We start from the raw sequence: 27,269 nt of genomic DNA, 5'->3' as shown, positions 1-27,269 counted from the left end.
AGCAGCCCTGGATGTAGGCGCAGACTGGGATTTTCACACTTAAATTAAGTAGATTAAAAAAAAAAAAAAATCAATAAAAACCCTCTGTGGATACAGGTAAAGCACATTCCACATGATAAAAAACAAACAAGCGAAAAATCCAACCTAAATTAAAACTAAAGTCATAATATCACATCACATCTGAGGTTTGGAGACTTAGGGGTCTTTTCCAGCTTTAACAGTTCCAATTCCAACTGCTGCAGAAACATCCCCGACTCCACATGCTCCACATAAACAAGGGATTTTAAGTCAGGTCTAAAAACTGCACAGAAGTTGGATGCCCAGGCTGAATTTTCTCTGTTTCTGCATTTAAGAAGCTCCCAGCCTTGAAGACAAATTATCTGTAAAAGGTCCTAAAAGTTCTGTCTCCAAACCACATCAAGCACAGAGGATGAACCTCAGAAATGAACAGCAGCAATTACGTCCTTAAGCACTCTTAAAACCAAGAAACCACGCAAGTCCCAAATTGTTTACAAGTTTAATGACTTCAAAATCTGCACTTCTCAATACAAGCTTCATTTTTTTAAAAAAAAAGCTTATAAAAAATTTAGCGTAATACTTCTGCTAATACAACTATATATTTTTTTAAAAAGAATATTTACACAACTCCCGACAAAAAAAATAAAACTTAAGCAAAGGGAAATTTCAGCAGAAAACAGCTTTAGCTGGCAGTAATATGGCTTCCTGATTGCTGCACTGATCAACATGAAAAAGGGGAGAAACACTGGTATAACAGAATATATTTTATGTTGGCAGCTTTGCACAAGCACCCCATGGTTTAAGAACCACCACATATTTGCAAAGCTACTAAAGAAATATCTACCTTCTATCTGTAAACACATTGAGAAATAGATTTTGTAAAGCAACCATAGAATTAGCAAGAATCTGAGCTTAAAATCTGAGTGCAAATCAATTCACATATAAAAAAAAATCCTGCAACTGGAATTACTGAATTGATTTAAAAACTGGTTCTGGGACTCGAGGCTATTTCCTTGTTCTTGTGCTGGATCTCGTCCTCCTCTCCATCCCTCCAGTGGTCTGAGCTGCCCTTGCATCCTCTTCTCCAAGTTTAGTTTTGTTTCTTCTTCCTCTTTGTAGGGAGCCATTTTCACCATTCCCTATTTGCACATGGAAAAATGCGAATTGGTATCGTCAATCAAACATTTCCCACAAAATTCCGTCTTCACCCACATTGTTTTGAAAGGAAATGTCCCCAATGACAACATTCCAAAGATTTCATCTCTGAATTCAACAAACCAGATACCAACCCCACACTTCTGAACATCCAATATCCTTTAAGTTGGATCCCTGAGGATTTACAGCTATTTCTGAAAGTAGGTTAGCATTAATGAGAGCACCAAAACCAATTAGCTGCCATTTCAGCTAAAATTCCTTCCACTGATACGTAAAACTAAAACAGAACCAACACCAAAGTCCTGCAAAAATGCAAACAGAGGAAGTTTTATGGCAGGAAATTCCTGGCCTTGTAGCTCCAAAGAGCTCTCTTCTACTTCAAGGCACTCATTCGATAACATTTCCTAATTGGGAGTTTGAAAGTCAAGCTGAAAATTCCAGGGAATATTTTAGGTGGCAGCAGGACCAGGGCAGTGATTGTCCCCCTGTACTGGGCCCAGTTTGGGTCCCTCAGCTCAGGAGGGACACGGAGGGGCTGGAGCTGACCAGGGAGGGGAACGGAGCTGGGGAAGGAGCTGGAGCCCCAGGAGCAGCTGAAGGAACTGGGATCTTGGATCTTTTCCAACCTAAATGATCCCATCATTCTGTGATCGACACCAGCAGCCCCCAGAGCTCTGAACACGATTGTTGTATCTACACATAACTCAGCCAACCTTAGAGAAGAGAAAGACAATCCTTGCTCACCTGATTTTAACTTTTTGGGTGCCACATCCTCTGCTGGCAGCTGGCATTTCCTTCTGCGAGAGGTGGGAGCTGCTTGTGGAGCGGGGTCACCCTCCTGGCCTTTTCCAGACTGATTCTCTTCAGAACCAGTGGATGCTCCGCTCAAATCCTGAGTTTCCAGAGTGTCGCCATTTTCTGGCAAGTCACTGCTTTTATGAGGAGAAGTAGAACTAGCTGCCTCCAATGGGAATTCCACCTTCCTCCTATTATTCCTCAGCTGCCTTGTTCTTCCCTGGCATGGATTATTTTCTGGAGATGCATCCTCATGCTCTTTAAGAATCCTCTTCTGACCTCTGCCTCTGGGCAGGTTGGGTCTTCCCCTGAGAGAAGTGGAAATTGTTTCTTCAGAAGTGGAAGAAGTTGTTTTCTTCCTGCCCACCCTTGATGGATTTTCTTTTGTAGGTGGAGCTACTTCCAAAAGTTTACTTTGTTCTTCAGGAATTCCGTCTTTACCATCTTCTGGCAAACCTTGAAGTGAGGTGGGACTAAGAGCCAGAGAAATTGTTGCTTGCCTCGAGCTCCCTTTTACAAGATCCTTATTTTCTTGGGAAGAATTGTCCAAACTTGGTTTAGCTTCCCTATTGTTATTTCTTCTACTACCCTGCTTTGACAGGACCTGGTTTCCCTGAATAGAACTTTTGGCTTCTATCAAGGGGGCAATTTCCTTCCTCCTGCCTCGTCTCAGATGATTTTCTTTTCCAGATGGATCACAAGTTTCCAAGGGAACATTCTGCGCTTCTTTGGGAGCTTCTTCTCCATCACCTGCCGGCAACGCGCGTTTCCCTCGAAGGGAGATGGAATTGGTTGCGTGTGATGCCAGAGTAGTTTCTTTCCTTCTGCCCCTTCCTGGTGGCTTCTCCTTTGCACAGGACACTGCTTCCAAAGGAACACCTTGTTCTTCCTGAGTACCCTCACCTTTAATTTCTGACAAGCCACATTTTCCCTGGAGAGGAGCTGAACCTGTGGCCTCTGCTGCCGGATCCATCTTTCTCCTTCTGTCCCTTGCTGATGCATTCACTTTTGCCTGTGAAGTTTTATTACCCAGAGCTGGAATTTCATCTTTTCTCTCTGCCACCTTTTTAGCATCACCTTCCAGCACTCCCCGTCTCGTTCTGACGGAAGGAGATCTGGTCTGTGATGCCGCAGCCGCCTCGCGTCTCCTCCCTCGTCTCGGTGGATTGTCCTCTGCTGAAGAGGGAGCAGCTTCCAAAGCTGATCCTTGCTCTGTAACAACAGCTTCATCTTTCCTGTGATCTGCACTTAGTGTTTGTTTTTCCATAAGGGCATGACCAGCTTCTTGTGGGGTGGAATCAAGTTGCTTTCTTCTGCCCCTCCTTCCCTGTGAAGAAGGATTTTCGGAATTCCCACGCTGATTATCTTTTTCAGCCATCCCTTCATCATCCCCAGGTAAAGTTTTTCCTTCAACCGCTTTGGAACTGCCTTCCTCAAGCTGAAAATTAACTTTTCTACCTCTTCCTCTTCTACACATCCCTGCGTTTCCTTGTGCTGGATCCCCCCGCAGGATTTCAGTTTGCTTTGCTTTAAGTATTCCCTGTTCTTTTCTCGTCCTCCTCTGACTGCCCTGAGCAGGACTGGCACTGCCTGCAGCAGGGACTGATGTGGCACCCGGGCTGGGCTGCTCCTTCCTGGCTTCGGCTGCACTGACACAGACAGAGCCCACGGAACTCTGGAGAGAAGATTCATCCACTTCTGTTTCTGACTTAAATTTGGAAATAATTGGCTTTAGCCCATTCACATTTTCAGTAAATTCATCAGCTTTTTGCTCCAAAGAGTCTATTTTGCCTCTCCTGTGTCTAGCCCTGTTTGCTTCCACTTTCTGAGCACTGACTGGCATTTTGTTTGTCCCTGCGTAAGGTGACTCTGCCTTTAATCTTCGAGCTGCCTCTGTTGTTTTTTCCTGAGCATTTTCTGTTTCACATCCCTGAGTTCCTTTAATCTCATTTTTCATGTGGGATTGTGTTTCGGCATCAGTTCCAGCTGATGTTTCCTCAGTTTTCTGAATGCTTTGTGTATTTTCAAGTGTGACCTCACGAGTGCCTGCTTTTATTTCATCTGAGCACTTTCTGCTTCTAGTACTTCTAAAAGACTTAACTCTTGTATCTGTTGCCTTCAGTTCAAGTTTAGTGTCATTTTCAGATTCCTGTGCTGTGACAGCTTCAGGAGCTTTGTAACAAGCTTGTTCCTGTCGTTGGGTAGCCTTTGGGGATGGGTCTTTACGAAGCTTTCTGGTTGTTGCACAAAGGTCTCCAGGAGAAGCTGCTCTACCTCGGTCATTCCTTGCTCGTCTCCCTCTTTTTGGTGGAATCACTGGTTCTGTGTTCTCCGCTCCTCTGCGCCTCCTCCTCGGTGACAGGAGCACTTCTTCACTGTCCTCTATCCCACTGTCATTAGCTTTGCTATCAGGATTATTTAAACCTGTTTGCAGCTGACAGATTTCATTCTGAGTGTTTCCGGCTCCTGTCTTTGTGCCTGGATCGTCTTCAGTTTCATTGATGCCACAGTCCTGCAAACTCTGTTGGGTATTTGCAGGTACAACTGAAGAATCTTCAACACAAGACTCAAGATTTTCATTTGGATGTTTTAACTCCTTCAGCTCTTTCCTTTGACCTCTTCCTGGTCTCTGAGCAGCTCCAGCTGGTTCCACAGGTGAAACAGTGTCAAGCCCTTCTTGATCTGGGCGCTTTGGAACCACTTCTTGCACGTAACGCTTTGCCCTCCTTCCTCTTCTTCCCTTGTTTTCAGGTGTGATCGCTCCCATCTCCTCTTGGGTATCAGGACTCTGCAGTTCCTTTAAACTCACACCATTTCCACTTGGCTTTGCTGCAGTAGGAGGTACAGCCCTCTTTGGTCTGCCCCTTCTTGGTCTCTGGGTATGCTGCTCTTCACCAGTGGAGTCCTTCTCTTGAGAATCTTCACCTTGGGAAACGTTTCCTTTCTTTTCTAGGGTAAAGAGCACAAACAAAAATTAGACCAAAGTATCTGCGTGCTTCCATTTTCCTCACAGAGGCATCTTGCTCAAACAAATCATGCAATAAATAAAGAAATTTTTAACCAATTCCTAGATTAAAGGCCAAGCTTCTGACTGAAGTTCTTTAATTTATTTGGACAAGTCAAAGGGAAAAAACGATCTTAGCTCAGGAAATAGCTTGGCTCACTGAGGTTTCAACAAGATTTCAACTTCATGGTAACATTTTATGAAATTTGTATATTCATTATTCCTCTAAGCAAAATATTTGTGCTTACCATGTTTCTGACTGGAATTAGAACCAGGAGGTGGAATTTCTTCCTGAGAATCCATAACATTTACTGATCTGACCTAAGAGAATAAAAAAATAATCAATAAATGCATATCTGACAGGACAAGAATTTATGGCACCAACCAATACCAGATGAATGTACAGCAATATTTATAAAAATTCCTCTCAAAATCTTTTCTTTACAAATGAAATCAATTAGTCTTGTGAATACATCCATTTATCTGATATATGCCCACAAACATAGCAAATTTAATTCTTACCATCTAAAGTGAAAGACAACATTGTGGAGAGGTTGAGAAGTGCCTAAATGAGTGCTCAAAGGGAATTCAGGGTGCTGAATAGAAATTGAGCATCCTGTAGTGTTTTATTGCAGTTCCAAGCACTAAGCCCAGGCATACTCATTACTTTACCTATGGAATATGAGAATTAAAATAATTTTTTCAGAAAATGATACTGGCAGTGATGCCAGCACATCTCCACTGAAGATCAAGATGTTTCTCACAATAAAAACCAGCACCAGAACAAACTGGGCTGGGCACAGACACCACGAAGCCTGACTCACTGATTGGAGAACTTCACTTTTCCCACCTGTAATGGTCAGTGTGGAACAGTGAATGAGATGCTGGGAATGTCTCCTTCATATTAAGCCTGTTCCTAATGATACTTTTTAGCACTCGTTTGTGACAGGTCCCTTCAAATAAATACATTGTAACACACGCAAATGCAACTGTCCCTAAAAAATGTTGCAAGATACAAGGTGTCATACAAGGAAGTCCAAAGTAATTTCAACCACAGGCTTCAAAGTCTAAAAATATCCCATCCAAAAGTTAAAGTATTTTACCTTTACTTCCTCTGGGGTACCAAACATTTCAGTCACTCCAGCATAGTCCACTTCAGAATCAGATTTCTGCCTGGGCTCTGCCATGAGCCTCTGCAGTCCCACAAAATCCTCAACTGGTTGATATTTCTCCTTAGGAGACTTCATTAATCTGCTAATTCCAAACATGTTATCTATAGGCTCAACCTTTTCCTTCGGCGTCTGGAAAATGCGGCTGATCCCAACCATGTCTTCCACGGGCTGGGATTTCAGCTTTGGGGTTTTCCTGGTTGAAGTCACATCTGGCAGAGCTTTTACTGCTTCCCTGCTCTCTACTGGAGTCTCCAGCAACCTTTTCAAGGCAATTTCATCTGTGACTGGTTCCAGCTCTTGCTGTGGGGTCCTCAGGAGCTGCTTAATGCCAGACAGGTGCTCCACTGGTTCTGCCTTCCGCCGTGGGGTCCTCATGAGCTGTTTGATGCCTGACAAAGCCTCTACAGGCTCCAATTTCTGCTTTGGGGTCTTCATGAGCTGTTTGATGCCTGACAAAGCCTCTGCAGCCTCCAATTTCTGCTTTGGGGTCTTCATGAGCTGTTTGATGCCTGACAAAGCCTCTGCAGGCTCCAATTTCTGCTTTGGGGTCTTCATGAGCTGTTTGATGCCTGACAAAGACTCTACAGGCTCCAGTTTCTGCTTTGGGGTCTTCATGAGCTGTTTGATGCCTGACAAAGCCTCTACAGGCTCCAATTTCTGCTTTGGGGTCTTCAAGAGTTGCTTGATGCCTGACAAAGACTCTACAGGCTCCAATTTCTGCTTTGGGGTCTTCATGAGTTGTTTGATGCCTGACAAAGCCTCTACAGGCTCCAGTTTCTGCTTTGGAGTCTTCAAGAGTTGTTTGATGCCTGACAAAGACTCTACAGGCTCCAGTTTCTGCTTTGGAGTCTTCAAGAGTTGTTTGATGCCTGACAAAGACTCTGCAGGCTCCAGTTTCTGCTTTGGGGTCCTCATGAGCTGCTTGATGCCTGACAAAGCCTCTGCAGGCTCAGGCTTCTGCCTTGGAGTCTTCATGAGCCTCTTGATACCTGACAAAACCTCTCCTGCTTCCACCTTTTGCTCAGGGGTCCTTAAAATCTTCCTTTTGCCTGACTTGACCTCAACTGGCTCTAACTTCTGCTTTGGAGTCCTCCTTTTTCTTCCCGATTTCACCAGAGATGCTGGTTTTTCTGGAATTATTGCCAAACTGTCCACACTATCGTCGTGCACAGCTTCTCTTTTTTCAGGAGTTTTTGTGGCTGTTTCATCAAACATAGATGGAGATGACTCCTCTCTCAGAAAGCAGAATATGCCTGGACTCTCTTGCTTCTGCTCTGAAGCATCCAAATTATTTAGTGGTGACACCATCATCTCTCCTGAAATAAGTAGTAGATTTATGTCATTTGGAAAATAAATTAAGCAGAAAATCCAAGCATTTCAATTACTGTATAAAAAAAAAAAATTCAAATTCCAATATACCCTTCTAGAAATCAAAATCCAAACATGTGCATTGGGCATTCAGTGTCTGAAACAACTCAAACAACTTGAACAGCAGCTTGAAGTTCCATACCAAATAGAATGAATAATAAAATATCCTACTCAGAAATTAATTTGAACTACATTTTCTTTTAATACCTGATAAATCTCAATGGCTCCTTTCATGGGTTGCTGGATGCTTCACCTCAATTAAGTTTGCCTAGGCTGAGACTGCTGCTAACCCATAATATACCTAAATATTCTTACTTTTAAATACCAAACCCACCAGATTCCTCAGGAGTGTGCAAGTCAGAAATGTCCCCCGCAGACCACGGTGGTGTAAAATCAGCATCCTGAGCAGCAGCCAAAGGAAATGTTTCTCCTCCCGGATTTTCTGGAGTTCGGAATACTTCAGGCATTCCTAGAAATTATATTTGGAGAAATGAGCAGATGTTTTGACAAAAGAACTGCACAGCAGGCAGATGAAGAAATAGACTTTAAAATCTGACCTGTGAAGCTTTCATCCATATCCATGTTCAGCTTCAGCTTGGGATTTTTTACCACTTTAGGGACGTGTCCAGCTGACCTGACCGTGGTGGAATAAGCTCTACCTACAACTATGGTAGCAGGTGACTCTGCATGACCTGTGCTGAAGTCATCTTTTATTTTCTTCTCTGGAGTCTGAAAAGGGAAAAATAAAAAGTTATTGGACAAAGATTCATGGTGGAAGAGGTGGCAAGCTCCTTCCATAATTTATCATCACTCCTGGTTAACTGGGAGGTTCCAGAAGACTGGAGGATGTTCAGTTCCAACGAGGGCTGGAAGGCTCAGCCAGCCTGAGTTTAGGAAAGGCAGGTCCTGCCTGACTTTTATGATCAGAGGTTGGACTCCAAGATCTTGGAGGTCTTTTCCAACCTTAATAATTCTGATTCCTTTTGTACCAACCCCCATTTCCCACATGCTGTGAGAGACATCAGCTCCCATTTTACATCACGTCAAGAGCTCAGCTTCTCGATCAAAATCCATCCAAGCTGTTTGGTAGTTATGCAAGAAAATAAAAGGAAACACAAAAAAGAGAAGGATACCTTTGGTGGGTGGTTTCTTCTCTTCAGGGCTCTTCCTTTACGGACACTTTTTTTAGCAGGTTTTGACTGTGGTCTTGCAACTCCCAATTTTACCACTTCTGCCCAAGATTTTGCAACTAGAAGAAAATGAGAAAGAACCAGTTTAACTTTCAGCGGTGTAAATGGAAGCTCACAGTTATTTCTTGATGATCCCAACACATTTTCTGCAGTTTTGCAGAGGAAAGTGATTGTTGTTATCTGATTACACCTGAAGTGCTCTCTGATATATTCTCAATTTGAAAATCCAATTTCAGCCGAAGTTTAAGAGTCCAAGTACACAGCGTTCACTATAGATGAGCTTTACTCTGGTGAGATTTAACAACAGAAGAGAAATTGCTTCTAAGTGAAGTTTCTTTCACCACCATGCTGAGGAATTTCAGTTATTTATCCTGAATTTAAATCTACACAGACTTCCCACAATTTTTCTTGTATCACCTTCTCCTTGTGGCGCACTCCCGAAATTCCCAAAGCAAGGTTACCTTCACCACAGCATCACTCTCTACACAGCAGGGGGAACAGGGAATTACAGCTGTGGAATAAATGAAGCTGGAAGTTGTAGGACACCTGCTTTGTTTACTTCAGGACAAAAAGCTATCAGAACACAGGGATCATGTAAAAGAAATTTTTTCTTTTACATGATTTTTTCTTTCAAATAGATATCAAAAGGGGAATGCTGTTCCTAAAGAAAAGGATGTTATTAATTCTCTTGTCAGAATTGCCACTTCAGCCTGTAAATAAGAACTTTGAAAAGCTGACATTGCCAGGGTGTGCAGGATGCAGAGAAAAATGCCAAGCATCCAGGAAATTATGCGAAAAAGCACAGGAAACAGTTTTATTTTGGATCTGAAATTTTCAAGAGCTGTGATGTTCTTTTCACATTACAGAAGGGATTGATGCAGTGATATTAAAAAGCACATTACAAAGAGGTGGTGAGAAATGGAATGCCGCTGATATTTGTCAAGAGCTCTGCTGCCATCAAAATGGACAGAATAATAAAGTGATAAAAACTCCTGGGCGAGTGGGGAATTTGACTTTGACAAACTGATTTAACTGATGAAAACAGGTGACAAATACACCCTTCTCCAAAGTTTATTCAAAAGTCAAAACTTGAAGAACCAGAACTCCCCTAGTTCCAGTTTCCAATGCTGTCAAAACTATTTCAAATCAGTGCTCAACACTGGGAACTTTGAAGATTCCAAGGTAACACCCAGTTATGATCCTGTTTTATATTTCTATCAGTTAGGTACCACTTGGGGTGGTTAAATACAGCCCAGGTCCTGGACAAAGTTTGTGAGCCTTGTATAAAAACAAGACACAAAATAACCAAAGGGAAGCTGCATTGCTATAAAATGTTAAGTTTTTTGAAACAAAACTGATGTGAAAAACATGGTTTAGTTTAACACTACTTGAACTTGACAGATTTTAAAGATCAGGACTCTAACCTTGCAAAGAGAACTTTACCATTTTTTAACTTCTGAATGTCAATATTTGTCTTTAGATGAGTTCACAGATGCTTTAATAGATTTGCTTTCTGAATGAGAAAATGCAACGCTTTGCACTTCCAAGAAGCCCAGCAGATTTCAGAAGATTCATCAATTACTTGGTGGCCTCTGCACAACAAAACAGACCTTTCCCACCTCATTTTAAAGCAAGAAAGCGAATATTAAAAAATTAACTGTTGAAACCAACCCAATAAATTGGCACTGGAGGCACCACTTCTCCTCTTGGCACTGATAACAGCCACAGCCCCACATCTGCTCTTCATGGCAGAGCCCTTCACACCCAGCTGGGCACCTCTGGCTGTCTTGGCAGCTGTCACTGCCGCCGAGGCTTTGGCATCTCGGGTAGCAGGAGCAGATTCTGGTGTTTTCCTTTGCACACCACTTTTCCCCTCTGGATCCATGTCTTCTGTGCCAGCATCCTTCTCCTCTGCAATTGGGAATGGTGTGGGGGGCCGGGAGATGGAGAAACGCCCTTTCCTGAAGGGGGCTGGAGAGCCTGCAGGGATTTGGGGTGTTGCCTTCCTTGAGACAGGGGATGAGGCACCTGGGGACTGCTGGGCTGGTGAGTTTTTGGGTGACTTCTTTTCTTCCTGGTAAAAAAGATACACATTAGTGAATGGAGGATAGTTCCTTCTTTTTCAGGAACGATGCAGGAAATGATTCCCAAAGAGTTGATCAAGCCTGGGCTAAGTTTTGGAGGAGGATTTACCTTACTTTTGATCCTCACACTTTCCCATCCTTACACTTCATCCATCCTTGGACACCAATTAAATCATTTTATGTCAATTTTAGTTTCAGATTGATTGATTTTCAATTTTTACCCTGATTTTTCCTTGTGTGTTTTACCCACCCAGTACATAGGAGTGACCTTGCCAATGAACCTGGCTGTACTTCCACTTTATAATTAACCTGCTTTTGCTGATGATTCCTTGAGCATCCCAAAACACACGTGAGCGACACCAGCATGCATCACACGAGGTCTACTACTAATTTTGAATCAATAAATAATAGAATAAATACATATAGATCAGAATTTATAAAGTCTGATCACAGTAATGGACTCAGCGACTTGATCACACCTCACTCTTCACATTTACCTGATCTATCAAGTGCTTCAAGACCTGAGCCTTTTTGAGCACAGCCCGAGGAGAGTTTCCATTGGGTAAACTCCTCCTGGCAGGGAGAGCTCCTCTCTTCAGGGGAGAGTTGGGAGGCAAACTTTTATCAAAGAGTTCTGGACTCAGCTGACCACCAAAAGACACTCTCTTTCTTTTGCCCAAAGTCTGAGGGAGCGCTTCACCGCTTTTCCTCTTCTGAGAGATTCTTTTTGTCTTGCCTGAAAAGAACAATTGAAGCGATTTTTAGATATCCAAGAATCCAAGGCAGCATATTTAAACCTTTCCTTGTGTATTTCGAAGTTGAAAACAAACCCAAAGAAACTTACCTTAAAGGGAAATAGATTAAATCCAGGGTATTTTGTACATACTGTGTATTGTTAAGGTCAAATGTAACTCCCTGATAAATATTTTACAATTAGTGTCAGTAACTGGTTCCACATTTTGTCCAAGTAGGATAATTCCCAGAAAAGCTCTACAGAATTTCTCTAACACAAAAACAAGGCAGGGGATCCAATGTATTTACCTGAGTCTCCTCCATGCAAGAGGCCAAAAGGTTTGGTTTCTGAGCCAGGCTCAGTGTCTCTCAGCTCAGCAGCATTTCCAGGAGATCTCTTGGCTGATGGTCTCCGAGGTCTTGTAGCACTGGCATCTTCCAGATCCTGATTTTGGTGACACCTGTCCGTGGCCAGCTCTGCTGGAGTTCCAGTGGCTTTTCTACCTGAACTGGGGTGTTTCTGAGCAGTGTTTGTCTCCAGGGCTGTTTCAGCCAGCACTCCAGAGGTCCTTGGCTTTCCCCTCTTCCTTCCAGGGGTCTGACCAGCTGGAGATGCCAACATCCCTTCTGAAGCCAGTGCCTCTGAATGGGCACTTTTGTCCAAGAATTCCTTACTTTCCCTGCTGTCTCCTCTGGGACTCTTGGAACTAGGGAGAGAGGCAGGGGTTTCACAGTGTCCCACCTTCACGTTATCCAGGTTTGCCTGATCCCAGATTTCTTTCAGAACTTCTTGGACAGGTTTTCCTGGTGTTTGTTGTCTGCTGTTCCGTCGTTGCTTTAAGCATTTGTCATCTGGCAAAGGCAGCTGTGCGTTATCCATTCTGCACACTGGATCTTCCTGTGGTGCTCCAGCTGGGATTTCTGGAAGTGACTTCAGTTTCAGCGACCCACGCCGTGGGGTCCTTGGAGTACCAGGATTTATTCCAGTGGTTTCTTCGGGAGGTGACACGAAAAGAGAGCGAGGACTCTTCCTCCTGGGCGCTGGTGTGTTCAGCACACATTTACCTCCTTCAGCAACACGGGACACGGGGGTTGTGGAGCTGCACGCTGGCCCTTTAGCAGGACAATCCAACTTTTCTATGGAGCACTGCTCCCGCAAAACCAGGGAATCCCTGCAGTTCTCCTTGCTGGGTTTGGGTGTAACTGCAGCGCCTTTGGGTCGGCCTGGTGTCCTTAGCTCCTGCAATGGACTCTGACCGGTGTCTCCTGACACCTCCTTTGAAATGGGAATTTGAGACCTCCTGGCCAAGCTCTTCCTGGGAGTTCTTCTTCCAGGTGCTGAGAGCTGGTTAAACCCTGGGCTGATTCCTTCTCTTCTCACAATGATGCATTCTTCAATATTTCCCACCCTGCCTGTTTCCTTTCCTCCAGCTGGGCTGCCCAGATCAAAAGGACAACCCAGGGACGGAATGGGAGCGCTTGGATCCGGCAGAACACTCCCAGGATCTCCTTTTGCAGCTTGCTGAGAGGCAGATCCCCTGGGCAGAGGTTTTTCCACTTTCAGCTCATTTTTCAGACTTTGATAGAGTTTAGTAAAGGGAGACATTTCATCTTGCTTTTTAAGAACATGATGTATTCTCTGTGAAGATTTGGGTGTTCGGACTTTGACAGGGAAAGCTTTGGGAAGATTTTCCTCTGGAGTTTGTTTATTTTTATTGGCATTTTTTTCTTCACACTCTGCATTCTCTACAGAGAAAGCAAAGAAAAACAAAAATGCAGAGTTACTTCAAAATTGCAGAATTACAAATGTAAGTTCCATAAATACAGATTAAAAACTCCTTATTTTCCCTCCCAAGAGGGAAGATCCTGGTCAGAAGATCTTCCTGGTCAACCAGGATTTAACGAAATGGAACGCTTGGAAGCAGCTGGGGCTTTTTGTATTGGAATAAAAATCTGTCAGAAATGATAATGCAGAGCCTTCTCTGAAAATCAGGATTGTCTAAGAAAAGAAGGATGGGGAGGTGTATTCCTGGCATTTAACCAGTCTATGGGTTATAATTCCCCAGAATCAGCAGCTCTGGATTTTTCTGATTCTACAGGAAACAGCCCCTGTAAGCATTTATTTCAATATATACCATGTACCTCCAAAATTATACTTGTTTCAATTTTTTTATTAAGAAAGAATGCATGAGACAATGCAATATTTGCTTTAAAAAGGTGTAGCTGTAGGCCAGCAGAGCAGTTCAAGTTAAACTTTAATGTCAAAGGTGGATTCACAGCATTCAAACATGATGGGATAATCACTGACACAGCAAGGTGTACTCAGATTGGAAAGTCTTAAAATGCCTCTTTACCCCTCTTTTACTTTGTTTAAATTCTAATTCTAATAATAAATGCAGTTAGGGGGACAAAAGCAAACAAAGCCCTCATAAAACAGGTACCAACCTGAAGCCTCAAGACTTTTAGCTCCTGAAGTTTGTTTGTGTAATATTTCCACTTCTGCCACCTGCTGAACATGAAGAACCTGTAAATTTGTACAACATTACAGCAGAGCAACAAAAATTTTATACTTCAGCTCTCAAGTCTACATTGAAAAATACTATTTATAAGAGAATATGCATTGTCCCTAAACAAGCTTTAAAGTATTCAAATTAAACCCTTGAACTTTTCAATATTTAACATTGGCCAATCCATTTGAGGCCCTAGAGAGGAGAAGTTTATCTTGTTTTATTATTTAAATTCTGAGCTGTCAAAGCAGCTGTAAAATAAGAATAAAAACACTTGAACCTCCCCTTCTTACCAAACCTAGTGGAAGATTTATAGCTCAGTCTGTTTTAGTAACATCATGAATTATTAATTATCTATCACCAAAAAGTGACAAATTTTTGACTAAAAATTACCAAATTTTTAAAAGTCTTTATCTGAAAGAGTTAATTTATATTTTCAGACAGAAAGGCAGTTTAGGGTCGAAAAGTTACTTTTAATGAGAAAACAGAACAAGGAAATAGAAAACCATGTCACTACTACCAATATATTTGTAAAGAAAAAGCCACAAAATTACCTGCAGAGTTTCATCTTTTGGAGACCTGGAACGCCTCTTTTTCGGAGTTGATTGAAGAGGATGTTCAAACCTGAAACAAATTTTTTAAAACACCATTTTTGTCATGCAATTGATGACTAAATTTCCATCATTAAAAGAAATGACCTAGGAACGCACACATCTCCATTTGAAAGACTTTAGCGACTCAAAACCACTTGAAATTTCCCCCTAAAACTGACAACTTTGACACAAAATCAGAACGATTTCTCTAAACAATTCCATCTTTATTGATTTAGCTTACTGTAACATAAGCGATATAAAGATAACTTCAAGCTGTCCTGCCTTCTGATGAAAGACTTCATAGAGAAACATGAACTAAACTTCATTAATTTCCACCCTAGAGTCAAATAACCCAAGAGTCTGGCGGCGGCACCCACCTGAAAGAACGATCGATAATGGTTAACACATCTCCGTGCTTCAGGGGAACGGGCTGCTCAAAGCAAGCCCCGTTCAGCTGCGTGGGGTTCACCGCGCTTAAGTTAGTCAGGACTGCCTAAAAAATCAAACAAAACCGTGAGCGACCCGCTGAGATGCAGCATTTCACTCTTCAGGGAAGCATCGTCAGCCATCTCACCTCCTTGTTCTCGTTGATGTCGATTTTGCAGTGCTCGCTGGACACCCAGGGCAGCCGCATGCGGATGTCACATTCCGTTTTCCTGGGGGGGAAAACACAGCCTCAGACTCACACAAGGACACAGGGAAATCTGCTGGGTAATTAGGGCATGCCCCAAAATTTTAGTTAGCGATGGCACAGCAGCACGATCTCTCTAATTTCAAGAAAAATTAACTACCTATGTCTTTTTAAACTGGTAAAAAAATAGCAGCTCACAATTCTCCAGCATCAAATAACTGAGATCAGAAAAAGAGCGAAGTACCCAAACTGTGAAAAAAGCAGATGACAACAAGCTGCAGCACAGCCTTGCCATGGGATTACTTGCTTTCAGAGTTTCCTGAGACTTGTGGAATATTTTCAGACAAAATCAGCTGTTAAAGTCATTCTCAGGCTTATATTTCTGATCTGAGACTGTGAACAGGTAACTGGACCCCTGATCTCACCTGCAGAACCACTTTTACATTCTTAAAAGTTACTCGTGAGCTAGGACGTGTTTATAAAGGTACACACTTTTCCTTTCTAGCCTTTTCTCAAGCTAATCTCCAATGCTTTCGATTTACTGTTGCTCTTATCACTTTTAACCCCTCCTCCTGATTTCCTGTGGTCAGAAAATTAATCAACAAAAGTAGCTCTGGCAAGGAAAGGACAAAAAGCAGTAATAGAATAAAGTTCAACTTTCTGCTATTACATTAACATTAGACCAGTATCACCTTCCCTCCTCTGTACACTATTCCTATATAAATTTTTGTACATAAGCATTAAAAGACACAATCTGCAGAAAAACACTCATTATTTCAATGTATGCAAGCAAAATCTCACCTTCCAAATAAACAAGAAGTTGAGTTGAGTGGAAAAACGATTCCATCAGTCCCATTCCTTTTAATGACAACGATTCTCCCGTAGCGTGGCATCTTCGGATGTAAGGAACCTTACCTATAAAAAACCACCCAAATTACTCGTCCTAAAGATGATTTACATGAGAGTAAATCTTATGCTTTATTTTGATCCAGAGATGAGATATTTTCCAGAGGATAAGCAGAAGAATCTCAGTGCTGTTTATATGGGTTTACCCGTGTAAAAAAACAGGGAGTATGTTTATGTAAATTGTCAGACCAATCTTGGTGGTCAGGAGGCCTTCGTTACCCATCAGAACCTTGGAAAGGTTCAGGAGCAACACAGATTGTGTCCCATAAACAACTTAAAACCTCACTCCTTTTCACCTAAATCTTTCAATCTCTTACCCAAATGGAAATTCTCAGATTTGAATTTAAAATAGAGACCAACTGATTGTAGTTCTCTCCTCGTGGAAAAGGGGGGGATAGCTCCCAGGAGCAGTGGCAGGAACAGCTGGGAAGGGGCTGGAAATTGGGCAGCTCCTAAATTCTGTCTGATCTGGCATAAAAACCCCAAACCACAGCGCAAGCAGGTATACTTTTATATACTTTCACAAAACGCATTCTTGTATAAACACGAATACCACAAGCGATCCTCAAAGAAGTATCTTTATTAACACTCTAATTGAAAACAGCAAGGTAAAACAAGGGAATTAAATGCAGTTAAGGGAGCCTCTTACGGAACTTTTTGGTGGGTTTCATGCCATAAAACTCTTGTTGACAACAAGACACAACTCTGAGGGGAACCCAACAGTCCCTTGCGCTTTTAGGGAACCTAAACACTCGGTGTCCTGCACCCTGTCCACATCATCCACCAGCTCCTAAAAGCCAAAAAAGCCACGGGAGCCGTACAAACCGAAACTTGTAAGCCCGGGCTTCAGGCGGTCACAGGCCAAGTAAACACCGCGGGAGAAGGGGGCAAGAGCCACCACGGCATGGGGACAGAGCCACAATGCGGGGCTAGGCGGCCACCGAAGCGGGATGTGAGGCGGCCCAACTCCCCTCGCGGCACCCGCCACCCCAAAGCCGCGTCCCCCCGGCCCCACTCCCCTGCCCGCTCGCCCACCCGTACCTGGCTCTGCCGGAGCGCTGGCGGCCGCTGAGGGGCCCCGTGTGGCGGCGTCCGACGCCCCCCCGCGCTCCCGGCACGGCGCGACGCCGACTGAGCCCTTCCCGCGCGCGCCGGCCCCCAGCACCCGCACGGCGCCCCCTCTTCCGCCTTGTGTATCCCTCCGCCAGGCACCGAAACGGAGCCTCCGGGAGCCGCGCAGACGGACGGACCGGGAGCCGCCGCCACCGCCCGCGCCTGCCGGCAGCAGCCATGGTTGAGGGACGGCACCGAGCCCGCCCGGCCGCGACAACCGGCACCGGGTAGAGGGACTCTTTTCGCTTTGCTCCGTGCCGCATCGGCGGAAGGAGAAACGAACGCACGGCGCTGGCCGTTGAACATTCGAAAAGGAGCGCGGCGGCCTCTGATTGGCGGAGGGGGCGGCGCGCGACGCGCGGCGGAGCCAATGGGGAGCGGCGAGGGCGGTTTGAGTTCAAACGGAGGCGCCGCCCCGCGAGGCCGCTCCCGCCTCAGGCGCTGCCGGGGGAGCCACAGCGCGACCACGGCCCCTCACGAACCTGTGCTTGTACCTGTGCCCCAGGCTGAACCTGCATCTGTACCTGTGCCCCAGGCTGAACCTGCATCTGTACCTGTGCTCCAGCCTGAACCTGCATCTGGTACCTGTGACCGAACCTGTGCTTGTACCTGTGCCCCAGGCTGAACCTGCATCTGTACCTGTAACCGAGCCTGTTCTTGCACCTGTGCCCCAGCCTGAGCCTGCATCTGTACCTGTAACCGAACCTGTGCTTGTACCTGTGCCCCAGCCTGAGCCTGCATCTGTACCTGTGCCCCAGCCTGAACCTTCTCCTGAACCTGTACCTCTGCCTGTATCCATACAGCAACCTCTACCTACACCTGTGCCTGAACCTCTGACCACACCTGAATCTCAACATGTACCTGAGCCTGTACCTGTACATGAAGCAGTATACAAACCTGTGCTTGTACCTGTACCTATCCCTGTGCCTAAATCTGTACACGAACCTCTGCCTACACCTGTACCTGCACCCATAACAGCACCTGTGTTTGTACCTCTGTCTGTACCTGAACCTTTGTCTGTACCTGCACCTGAATCTGTACCTGTACCCGTATCTATACCTGAAACTTTATCTTGATCTGTATCTGAACCTAAACCTGAACCTGTGTCTATATCTGAACCCAAACTTAAACCTGAACCTGTTCCCAAACCCAGACCTGTCCAGGCTTTTTGAGCCCCACTCTGAGGGAGGGGGACTTGCAGGAGGCTCAGTGGTCCCAGATTTGCACCTCCTCAGATCAGCAAAAAGCGCCCAGATTCACTTTACATCTATTCACTTCCGCTTTATAAAGTGATTTAAGCATCTGTGTTTAAGAAGATTAAAATATTACTAGCCACAAAAATACTGTTAAGCAGAACAGTAAGGGGGAGAAAAATAAAGGGAGCAAGGATGGGAGGGGCTGAGCAGCAGTAAAAGTTAAATTAGTATTTTAAGTCCACTTTAATGAACAAATTAGTTACCTTCATTCAGAAATAAAACTGATCTCCATCTCTGCTCCTGAACGGGAATTCGTTACTGAGACTTGAACTTGAGGATCTGTGAGGCCAAATCAACGGGCACACTGTGTTGTTCTGTGTTTGAAGACAGAAGAAAAATAATAATATTATTATCAACAATAATAACAACAACAATATACTGAGATATGAAATGTGACCTTCATTCCAAGTTTGATGTTTGGGGAGGGGATACAGGACAAGGTCATCCATCCTTTTGGGCTTCAGGGGACAAAAATTCTACAATTCAGATCTTCTACAAAGCAGAACTTTTGATTTTACTCCCATTTTATCATCCAGCTTGCCTCAAAGACTATTTTATGTGGTGCAATGGCTTTAGATGTGATACAGTGAGATGTAAGCAGCTTTTTAAATGTTATTTCTTTTCAATTAAATGACTTTGAAGTCTACTTTGTATGATTTGGTGGGCCTTTAATTTAGTTCAGATTATTATTATTATTATTATACAGTAGCTGTGTGCTACTGAACAATCTCTAATTTAGATGTAAACCATACCAAAATCAGGATTCTATTTGGTATCTAATTGGGTTATCATTGCTAACTAACAGGTATTAAAAAAAAACCAACACCTTCCTGGGGGTCCTGAATGATTTATCTAAAGCAAACAATTTACAGCAGAAAAACTCTTTGAAACTGAATTTAGTGCACATGTGATCAAACAGCACAAGTAAATAAATAAATGCACCTGCACTGTGGCAATAATTGTATTTTCTGGCCTGATTTACAGCGGTGTCACAGCCTTTGTGATGTGACCCTGCAAACACAGCAATATTTAGAGGAAAACACAAGTTATGACAGAGGATTTCAATCTGGCTCCAAGAGCAGCAGTGCTCTCTGAAACAGCATCTGCACAAATATTTGCCAAAGAAGATTTACAGGAGGGGAAAACAAAAAACAAAACAAAAAAAATTTTTCTTCAAGGTTTAAATTTGCTGGTAGGTTAATTTGGAAACATTTAATTTAGACAAATACACCATGAAGTAAAACTGTCAAAAATGAGAAGAAAAATAAAATCAGTGCTTGGAACTCCTTGACAGAGAATTAAAAAAAATCAGCATTTTAATTTAGCACATGAAGATCCTCATACAGAGTTATTGATTCAAGTCTGAACAGGTGATTTGGAGGCACTGAATAAAGCTCATTTCTCACAGATTTGTACTACCAGTGGTTTTTAATTTAAAAAGAACAAATTCTGGTTTAGAGTTTTTATAAGGTATAAAAGGGTTATAAAGTAAAGGGGTATAAAGTAAATAAATACTCAGGCTATTCACACCACGTAAAGCCAAGTCCAGAGATGAGAAGTCATATGATTAACCATGAAAATTTAAAGTTTTGCAACAAATTTCTCTCTTAAAATCGATTTGTTATACTGACAGGATTTTTGGAGTGCTTGTATTCACGCACAGAACCTGATTTTGACAAAGGATTTTATGTGGGAGGAATCTGCAAAAATTTAGGAACAAATGGGATGTTTCCAAATTTTATCTACCCACAGTTAACAAATACTTTATAATACTTAATTTACCTTTAATGGTGAAAGAATATAAACTACTAAGGGAAAAACTTTTTAACATGATGGACACGCTGATATTTTACAGTCAAACCCGTATTTCAAGGAATCCAAATTAATCTGAAAAAAGAGCTTTCCAATTGTCCTTCAAAGCCAGGGAGGATGACTGGGAAGCAAAAGACACAATGTCCCAGTGAAATACGTCAGGTTTCAAATGCAAATTACAACTTTGCAGGGTGTTCTACGCCTGTAACAGATTTGCCAATTCCAAAAGATTACAAAACCACTCCTGAGGACGATGGAATCCAACTCCTATCCCCAACAATCCCAGCCCGTGCCCAATCTGGGAATCAAAGCCTTAATCCGGGAAATTTTACTATCAGCAGATCACTTTTAATCCCAAAGGTGTGCATAAGAGGGATTTTGCATCTCCCAGCCAGTCCTTTAGCACAGCTGAGTCAGAAATTTGTACATTTTATTGGGACTGGGGCGAGATTCCCCTGGATTCAGCAAATTACCAAATTCTAGAGCACATCATTTCCAGGCATGCTTACAAACAAGGGTGGAGAGCAGTTCCATGGGCTGCTTCCTTGGAAACAGCTTCTGCTCGATCCAGAGGCTGCCACATGAATCATAAAATCATGGAATGGTTTGGGTTGGAAGGGACCTGTAAGCTCATCCTGTTCCACCTTCCACTGTCCCAGGCTGCTGCAAACCCCAATGTCCAACCCGGCCTCGGGCACTGCCAGGGATCCAGGGGCAGCCACAGCTGCTCTGGGAATCCCATCCCAGCTCCTCCCCACCCTCCCAGGGAACAATTCCTGCCCAAAATCCCATCCAGCCCTGCCCTCTGGCACTCCATGCTCTCATTAACAGTCCCTCTCCATCTTTTCAGTAGGCTCCCTTCAGGTTTTGGAAGGACAAAGTTCCTATAGAAATCTCAACTAAGAAACACCGTGCTCAATAATTCCTTCTCAAGCTCTTCCCCACCTGGGAGAGTTTTGCTTTTTGTCCACCCAGCTGTTGAGAAGTCCCAGCGTGGATCTTTTGTTCCGTGTTTGTGGATAGCTGGAGCTCAGGAAAATCCAGGAAAACGCTGGAGAGGTTCCTCGTGCAATGGAAACAGGTGAAAGGAGGAAAGGATTCTTTGAGCAAAGAACTTCCTTGGCAAGGTGTCAACTCCATTAACAACTGAGTAATTCTCCTCCTCTGTGCAAAGCAGCACAGAAAACGGATAAAAGTCATTAGAAGGAAGCTCTCACCAAGAGATCTAAATTACATCCTAATCCTTTAATTCCTCAGATGAAGAACACTCCCCGGGAAGTTCAGTGGCCCGGAAAATTCTCAATTCAACAATTTCTGCATCAGGCAAAGCACAGCTTGACATTTGTGCAGAGCAAACGCCTCTTTGATCTGCCTTAGTTTATACTGCTTAAATATCCCACTAAAATTAATATATTTTGTGGACAGTTAACAATGTGGGGTTTTTTCCTAAAAGCTGAGTTTCTGTAAACAGAAACCAGGTAAGGAACCAGAAGGTCTTTATGGTATCTTTTTGTAATGCTTAAAAGTAGGAAAAAAACAACTGTATCACCAATAGAGTACAAAAATACCCACGTTTGCTGTGTGATCAATTACAATTATCAGTATTTATTTAACCAACAATTAATTCATAACTGATAAATATTTGAGATCCTTCTGTTTTCTGAGACCACACTGAGGCACCTGCCTGTCCTCACACACCTTCCAGTGGTCTCACAAGCTCCATAAAAGTCCATGACCCAGTCACACAAAATATTTTATCAACTCCTCTGGAACAATTTAAAAAAATCAACATTTTTTACATGCAATGGCAAATTAGAATCAGAGACTTGTTAGATCTGGAAAAGATCATCAAATCCAACCATCAACCAGTTCACCACTAACTCATGTCCTCAATGCCACATCTACACATTTTTTGAACACTTCCAAGGACGGGGGCTCTGCCACTGCTTCAGGCATTTTTCAAACCCTTCCCATGAAGTAGTTTTAATTTCTAAACCTCCCCTGGCACAATCTGAGGCCATTTCCCCTCAACCTGCAAATATCAGAGCAGTGCCCAGAAAGGACATGCGGAAAAGTTCTTCCCAACAACTGTGGAAAAAAAAAAAAATCCTAAAAATGACCCACCCTAAAAATGTATCTCCCAAATGGGAGGTGTGAGGTGGAGCAGGGAAAAGAGAGAAGGGGTCAAACAGAAATCGGGCTTCATTAAATCCTGCTGGATCTGACATTAGGATGTAACCCCTGAGCAGTTACTCCTGCTTTACACAAACCTCCCCCACCTTGTTACAACGCTGAGGCCTTCTTGGTTAATTTTTAGCAAGATGTCCAACGCAAACCTTGTAAAAATGAATCAAGAAATTGCTGTTAATTAGAGCGAACATTCAATTCATGATTGGTGACAGAGCTGGAAGTTTAGATCCTATTTTTATCTTAGTATGACACCACAGTTTACCACAGGACTATTTTACTATATTTACTTAATTTTCCTATATTCATTTAATTTTACTATATTTATTTCATCAGGTCTACCTTATCCAGACAGTTTGGGAAGACCCGGATTCCTACTGCTTCCATGAGTTTCTACACCCTTTATATGCACAACATTCAGTCCCAAAATAAATCAGAATTTCACTCCCAAACAGCTGCAGATAAGCACTGAAAAATTACTTATCTAGATAATGGATTTCAACTCTTTTAGAACGCTTAATTCAAATGAACACACAACACAGGAATGAAATTAAAAGATTTAAAGTTAATAATGCAGGTGGAGAATAAAAAGGAAGCTTTGTTCTTGCATCAGAATGTATTAGATCTTGCAATTTGCATATACAAATAATTCAGCCACATTCACCGGCATTAAAAACACAGCAAGATCAAATTAGAAACATAAGAAAAGAAAATAATAAGAGCTGAAACTGTATAATACATACTTATATATATTATAAAGATTTGACAAATTAAATACATTTTGGTTATACAGAAAAGTTCCAGTAACTTTACATGAAAAATGGGACGAGGGAAACGCAAACATTTCAAAAGACTGAACGCGGGGTGGTCAGGCTCATTTTAAAAGTTTAAAAAAATACATAAAAATAGCCTAAAAAACACAGCTAATTACAGTATGCATTCTTCATTAAGGCCCAAGTCAGCCAAGCACTTTTAAGGGGTTGCTTCAGGAACGGGGAATCCATGGCATTCCACGGATTTTGGGATGAGGACATTGGGAAGTGAACGCTTCAAAGCTGAGCTGAGCTGGGGCCCTCTGAACACATGAACAGTCCAAGTCACACAGTGACCAAAACCACAGACAGATCAGAAGGACACTTCCAATCCAACTATTTGGCCTTTTGAAGGAATTCCACGCAACGGACGGAGACTCAAAGGAAAATTCCAATCCACCACGACCCTCCGCAGGGCTCCAGCCACTGAGCACAGCCAACGGCTGCCAAGGGAGCTCCTCAAATTCCACAAAAACCTTGATGGAGCTACAGTTGGGAACTCTGAATTGTACTTCAAGCGTTTCTCTTTCCTCCTCGGTATCTCAATCTGGTTATCAACTCAAATCCGAGTACCCACCGAGGATTTGGTGCTCCAGCTGAACTCCATCCCACCCCCTGTTGTAAGGAGGCCTTTGGTGACCCCCGTGGGCAGCTGGAGCTGTGCTGCAGCTCCTGGGGGGCTCTGGGAGCCCCACACCCTCACACCCCACCACTGCTGCACTGAGATGGACCTCATGGACAACTCAACCCCAGGTGTTACCTCAGGGACCCCAGAATCTGCCCAACACACAAATTATTATCCTTCAAATGCTGGCTAAATGGTCAGAAGGATCCTGACATCAGGATCGTAGCATGGGAATTCCTTCATTTTCCAACCTTTTGGAATCTCCCCGCACTGAGACTGACTTCAGGAGACAACCCCAGTTTTTACCACAGGGATCCACAAATCTGCCCAACAGACAAATTATTATTAATATTATTATTACTATTCAAATGCTCCCTAAATGGTTGGAAAGATCCTGACAACAGGATCAGAAAATGGGAAATCCTTTGCATTATTTTCCAACTTTTCAGAGTCTCCCTGCACTGAGACTGACCACCTAAGACAACCCCACTTTTTACCTCAGCGTCCCACAAAATCTGCCCAACAGACATATTATTATTATAGTTATTATTATTATTTGAATGTGGGTTAAATGGTTGGGAAGATCCTGAAATCAGGATCAGAAAATGGGGGAATTCCTCTGCATTATTATCCAGCCTCTTGGAGTCTCCTTGCCCTGAGACTGACTTCATGGACAACTCACCCCAAGTTTTTACCTCAAGGACCCCAAAATTGGACAAAGTATTATTTGAACGTGGGCTAAATTATTGGAAAGATCCTGAGATCAAGATCAGAAAATGGGAATTCCTTTGCATTGTTCTCCAGCCTCTGGGAGTCTCCCTGCGCTATAAATCAGACTGAACCCCCACTGTATCATCTCCAGGCTGAATTTATTCAGCCTCTTGCAGTTTGGACGGAATTTCAGGAACATGCCCTCCCTCAGCTCCACTTTCACTACCCAACCCTGTGGCTTGCGGGTTTCTTCTCACAGAGACTCACAAGTGAGGTTTAGTCTTTAAACAATCTCGTTTTTCAAGTGCATAATTTACTGTACAAATAAATACAGGAGTGCAGCGATGGGAAGACAAGAACAGCCAATGGCACTGTGGGAATTGGGTGCTCAGGAATTCCTATCCCAAACCTTTTCCAGCCAGGATGGAATGGAAGGAGACCTGGGAACACCCTCCCGTCCCTTTGCATTGCTCCAAGGTGCAGTGAGATTATATTGGAATGGGATAAAATAGTGCAAGAACAGCAGGGAAAAGCTCCATTTAAGCTGCTTGTTTTAAATAAGGCTTTGATGTTGCACGGCCAAAGCCCGGCTGGACGAGACAGAACTGTTGCATATTCGTTATGTAATTAATTACAGATTCACCCCTTTGTGCTCATTAAGTCAGAGATGCTTTCGGAAGAGTGGGAAAGATAAACGCGGTAATTATTCAACATTCGGGTGCCCTGTGATTTGGGGATTATCCAGCCACTGGTCAGGGCTGTAATAAAATCTTTTATATTTTCTGTCACCAGTTCTAGACTCAACAGTACTTTTCAGTAAAAACAGATCTCTGTACACAACCCTAAACCCCTGACAGAAAGTTCTTTTTTGGTAACAGTTCGGGGGGGGGGTAAGAACCTGGAGGAGCTTTTGCTACAATACTCAATGTTTCTGGCATTAAACTGTTCATAAAATGTTTTTTTTCCAATTTTTACCTCTTCATTATCTTGCTGAGTTGAATCAAGGAATAAGAGTTCAACTCTTATTTCAAAGAAGTGGGAAATTATGCAGGTCCTTATAGAGAAGAGAAGCTTTTAATTCCATTTCTGGCCTTTCTCTTCAAGTAGACAAGTTCAGGTGCTGCAAAATATACTTTTCAAATATGCAAAATATTCTAAAAATCACCATTATTGCCTTTCTAAGTCAATTTAAACAATATTTGGGAAAAAAAGGAACAAATTAACAGGGCTTGGAAATTTCTGTTAATTCAAAAATTCAAATCTGTATTTCTACTGATTTTATCCCATGGACAGTAAGACTCAAAATCCAACAGAAGCTGGAGGCTCTTTAAAACAGCCTAGAAAAATAAATACATATTTTCCTGGTGAACAAAACATGTTTAAACATGTGAACCAAAATTCAGTTTTTTTAGGATGGACTGTAAATCACCTGTCAAAAAATTAAAGAATTGGGAGGTAACGTTGTTGATAAATATTTATGAGTGGCAAAATTCAAAGGAAAAAAAAATACCCAAGAATTATTTTTTTGTTATTTAGAATAAAGATTTCTATCCCATCTTACATTGCTATACAGTATAGGAACATTATACTTTGCTTTAGAAGATATTTATATTTAAGAAACAACTTTATACAGCAAATGCAACTTTTAGAGCCAGCACAACGTTGTATTTACAGTTCAGTCAACAATCCAAGTGACACAGAATAAATTAACATAATATACAGCTATCTATACAGACAAATTAAAAAAAATAAGGCAGAATTCTCATTTGAAATTAGCATAATCTGAAAAGATGTCGATGAAATCTTGTACCACTCTGTAGCAGAATTCATACTGTTCCTGGAAAACAAGGAAAAGAGATCAAAATGTGGTTTTGGTTACACTAAGAAAACGTGAATTCTGCAAATCCCAGTGCTAAATTCAACATGTCCCAACTGGGACCAGTAGCTGAGGGGGGGGTCTGTTCTGATTTCTGTTTATTATTTTAAACAAGAACAATGGTTCCTCTGCCTTTGGTCAGACACAGGCTGCTCTTCGGTTGCTCTTCGGTTCAAATGATTTCTTGAGCTTTTCCAGAGATGGTTCTTAAACTGAATCAGTTTTTAGGCCTGGCTTTTGATTTAAACCCAGCTGCTCACAGCAGAAACTCCTGAGCACTGTCCAGGGATAATCAGGGAATCATAAAATCCCAGGATAGTTGGGTTGGAAAGGTCCTTAAATCCCACCCAGTGCCACCCCATCCATGGTGACCCCTCCCACTGTCCCAGGCTGCTCCAGCCCCAGTGTCCAACCTGGCCTTGGGCACTGCCAGGGATCCAGGGGCAGCCTCAGCTGCTCTGGGAATTCCATCCCAGCCTCTCCCCACCCTCACAACCAAGAATTCCTTCCCAGTCTCCCATCCAGCCCTGCCCTCTGGCAGTGGGCAGCCATCCATCCCTGTCTCAGCCCGACCATGGAGAAGCCAATTCCATTTCTTCATCCCCTTTCTCTCTGTCCGTGGGATGGAGAAAAACATCTCCCTGGAAAAAAGCTTTGAGGTAATTGTTTCTAAAGGGGTTCCAGATTGCTGAGTGGGAGCTGCTATGGAAATCAAAAATACC

The 27,269-nt window shown here is 42.9% G+C and overlaps 2 protein-coding genes across 10 annotated transcripts in view; both read right to left on the bottom strand.

Annotated features, from left to right (window-relative positions):
* Nucleotides 1–511: 511 nt before the first annotated feature.
* On the bottom strand, nt 512–17,314 carry MKI67 (marker of proliferation Ki-67). The gene is made up of 16 exons (XM_040072055.2): nt 17,197–17,314; nt 16,051–16,164; nt 15,193–15,274; nt 14,996–15,111; nt 14,580–14,649; nt 13,964–14,042; nt 11,828–13,264; nt 11,284–11,522; nt 10,374–10,776; nt 8,646–8,761; nt 8,070–8,241; nt 7,847–7,981; nt 6,076–7,460; nt 5,221–5,293; nt 1,918–4,917; nt 512–1,157 (listed from the first exon to the last, which is right to left on the bottom strand). The coding sequence occupies exons 2-16, from the start codon at nt 16,140–16,142 to the stop codon at nt 1,024–1,026; spliced, it is 7,533 nt and encodes a 2,510-aa protein (XP_039927989.1). The 5' UTR covers nt 16,143–16,164; nt 17,197–17,314; the 3' UTR covers nt 512–1,023.
* A 5,814-nt stretch (nt 17,315–23,128) lies between these two features.
* The window catches only part of PTPRE (protein tyrosine phosphatase receptor type E), a 90,491-nt gene continuing 86,350 nt past the window's right edge, over nt 23,129–27,269 (bottom strand). For all 9 annotated transcript variants that reach the window (XM_058421493.1, XM_058421492.1, XM_040070944.1 and 6 more), the window contains one exon: nt 23,129–26,508. In XM_058421493.1, coding sequence (XP_058277476.1) covers nt 26,434–26,508 — 75 coding nt within the window. In that variant the 3' untranslated portion in view covers nt 23,129–26,433. The remainder of the gene's footprint in view (nt 26,509–27,269) is intronic.

Source organism: Hirundo rustica, chromosome 8 (assembly GCF_015227805.2).
Source record: "Hirundo rustica isolate bHirRus1 chromosome 8, bHirRus1.pri.v3, whole genome shotgun sequence".
Lineage (NCBI taxonomy): Eukaryota > Metazoa > Chordata > Aves > Passeriformes > Hirundinidae > Hirundo > Hirundo rustica.
This window is presented reverse-complemented; position numbering and strand designations above follow the sequence as displayed.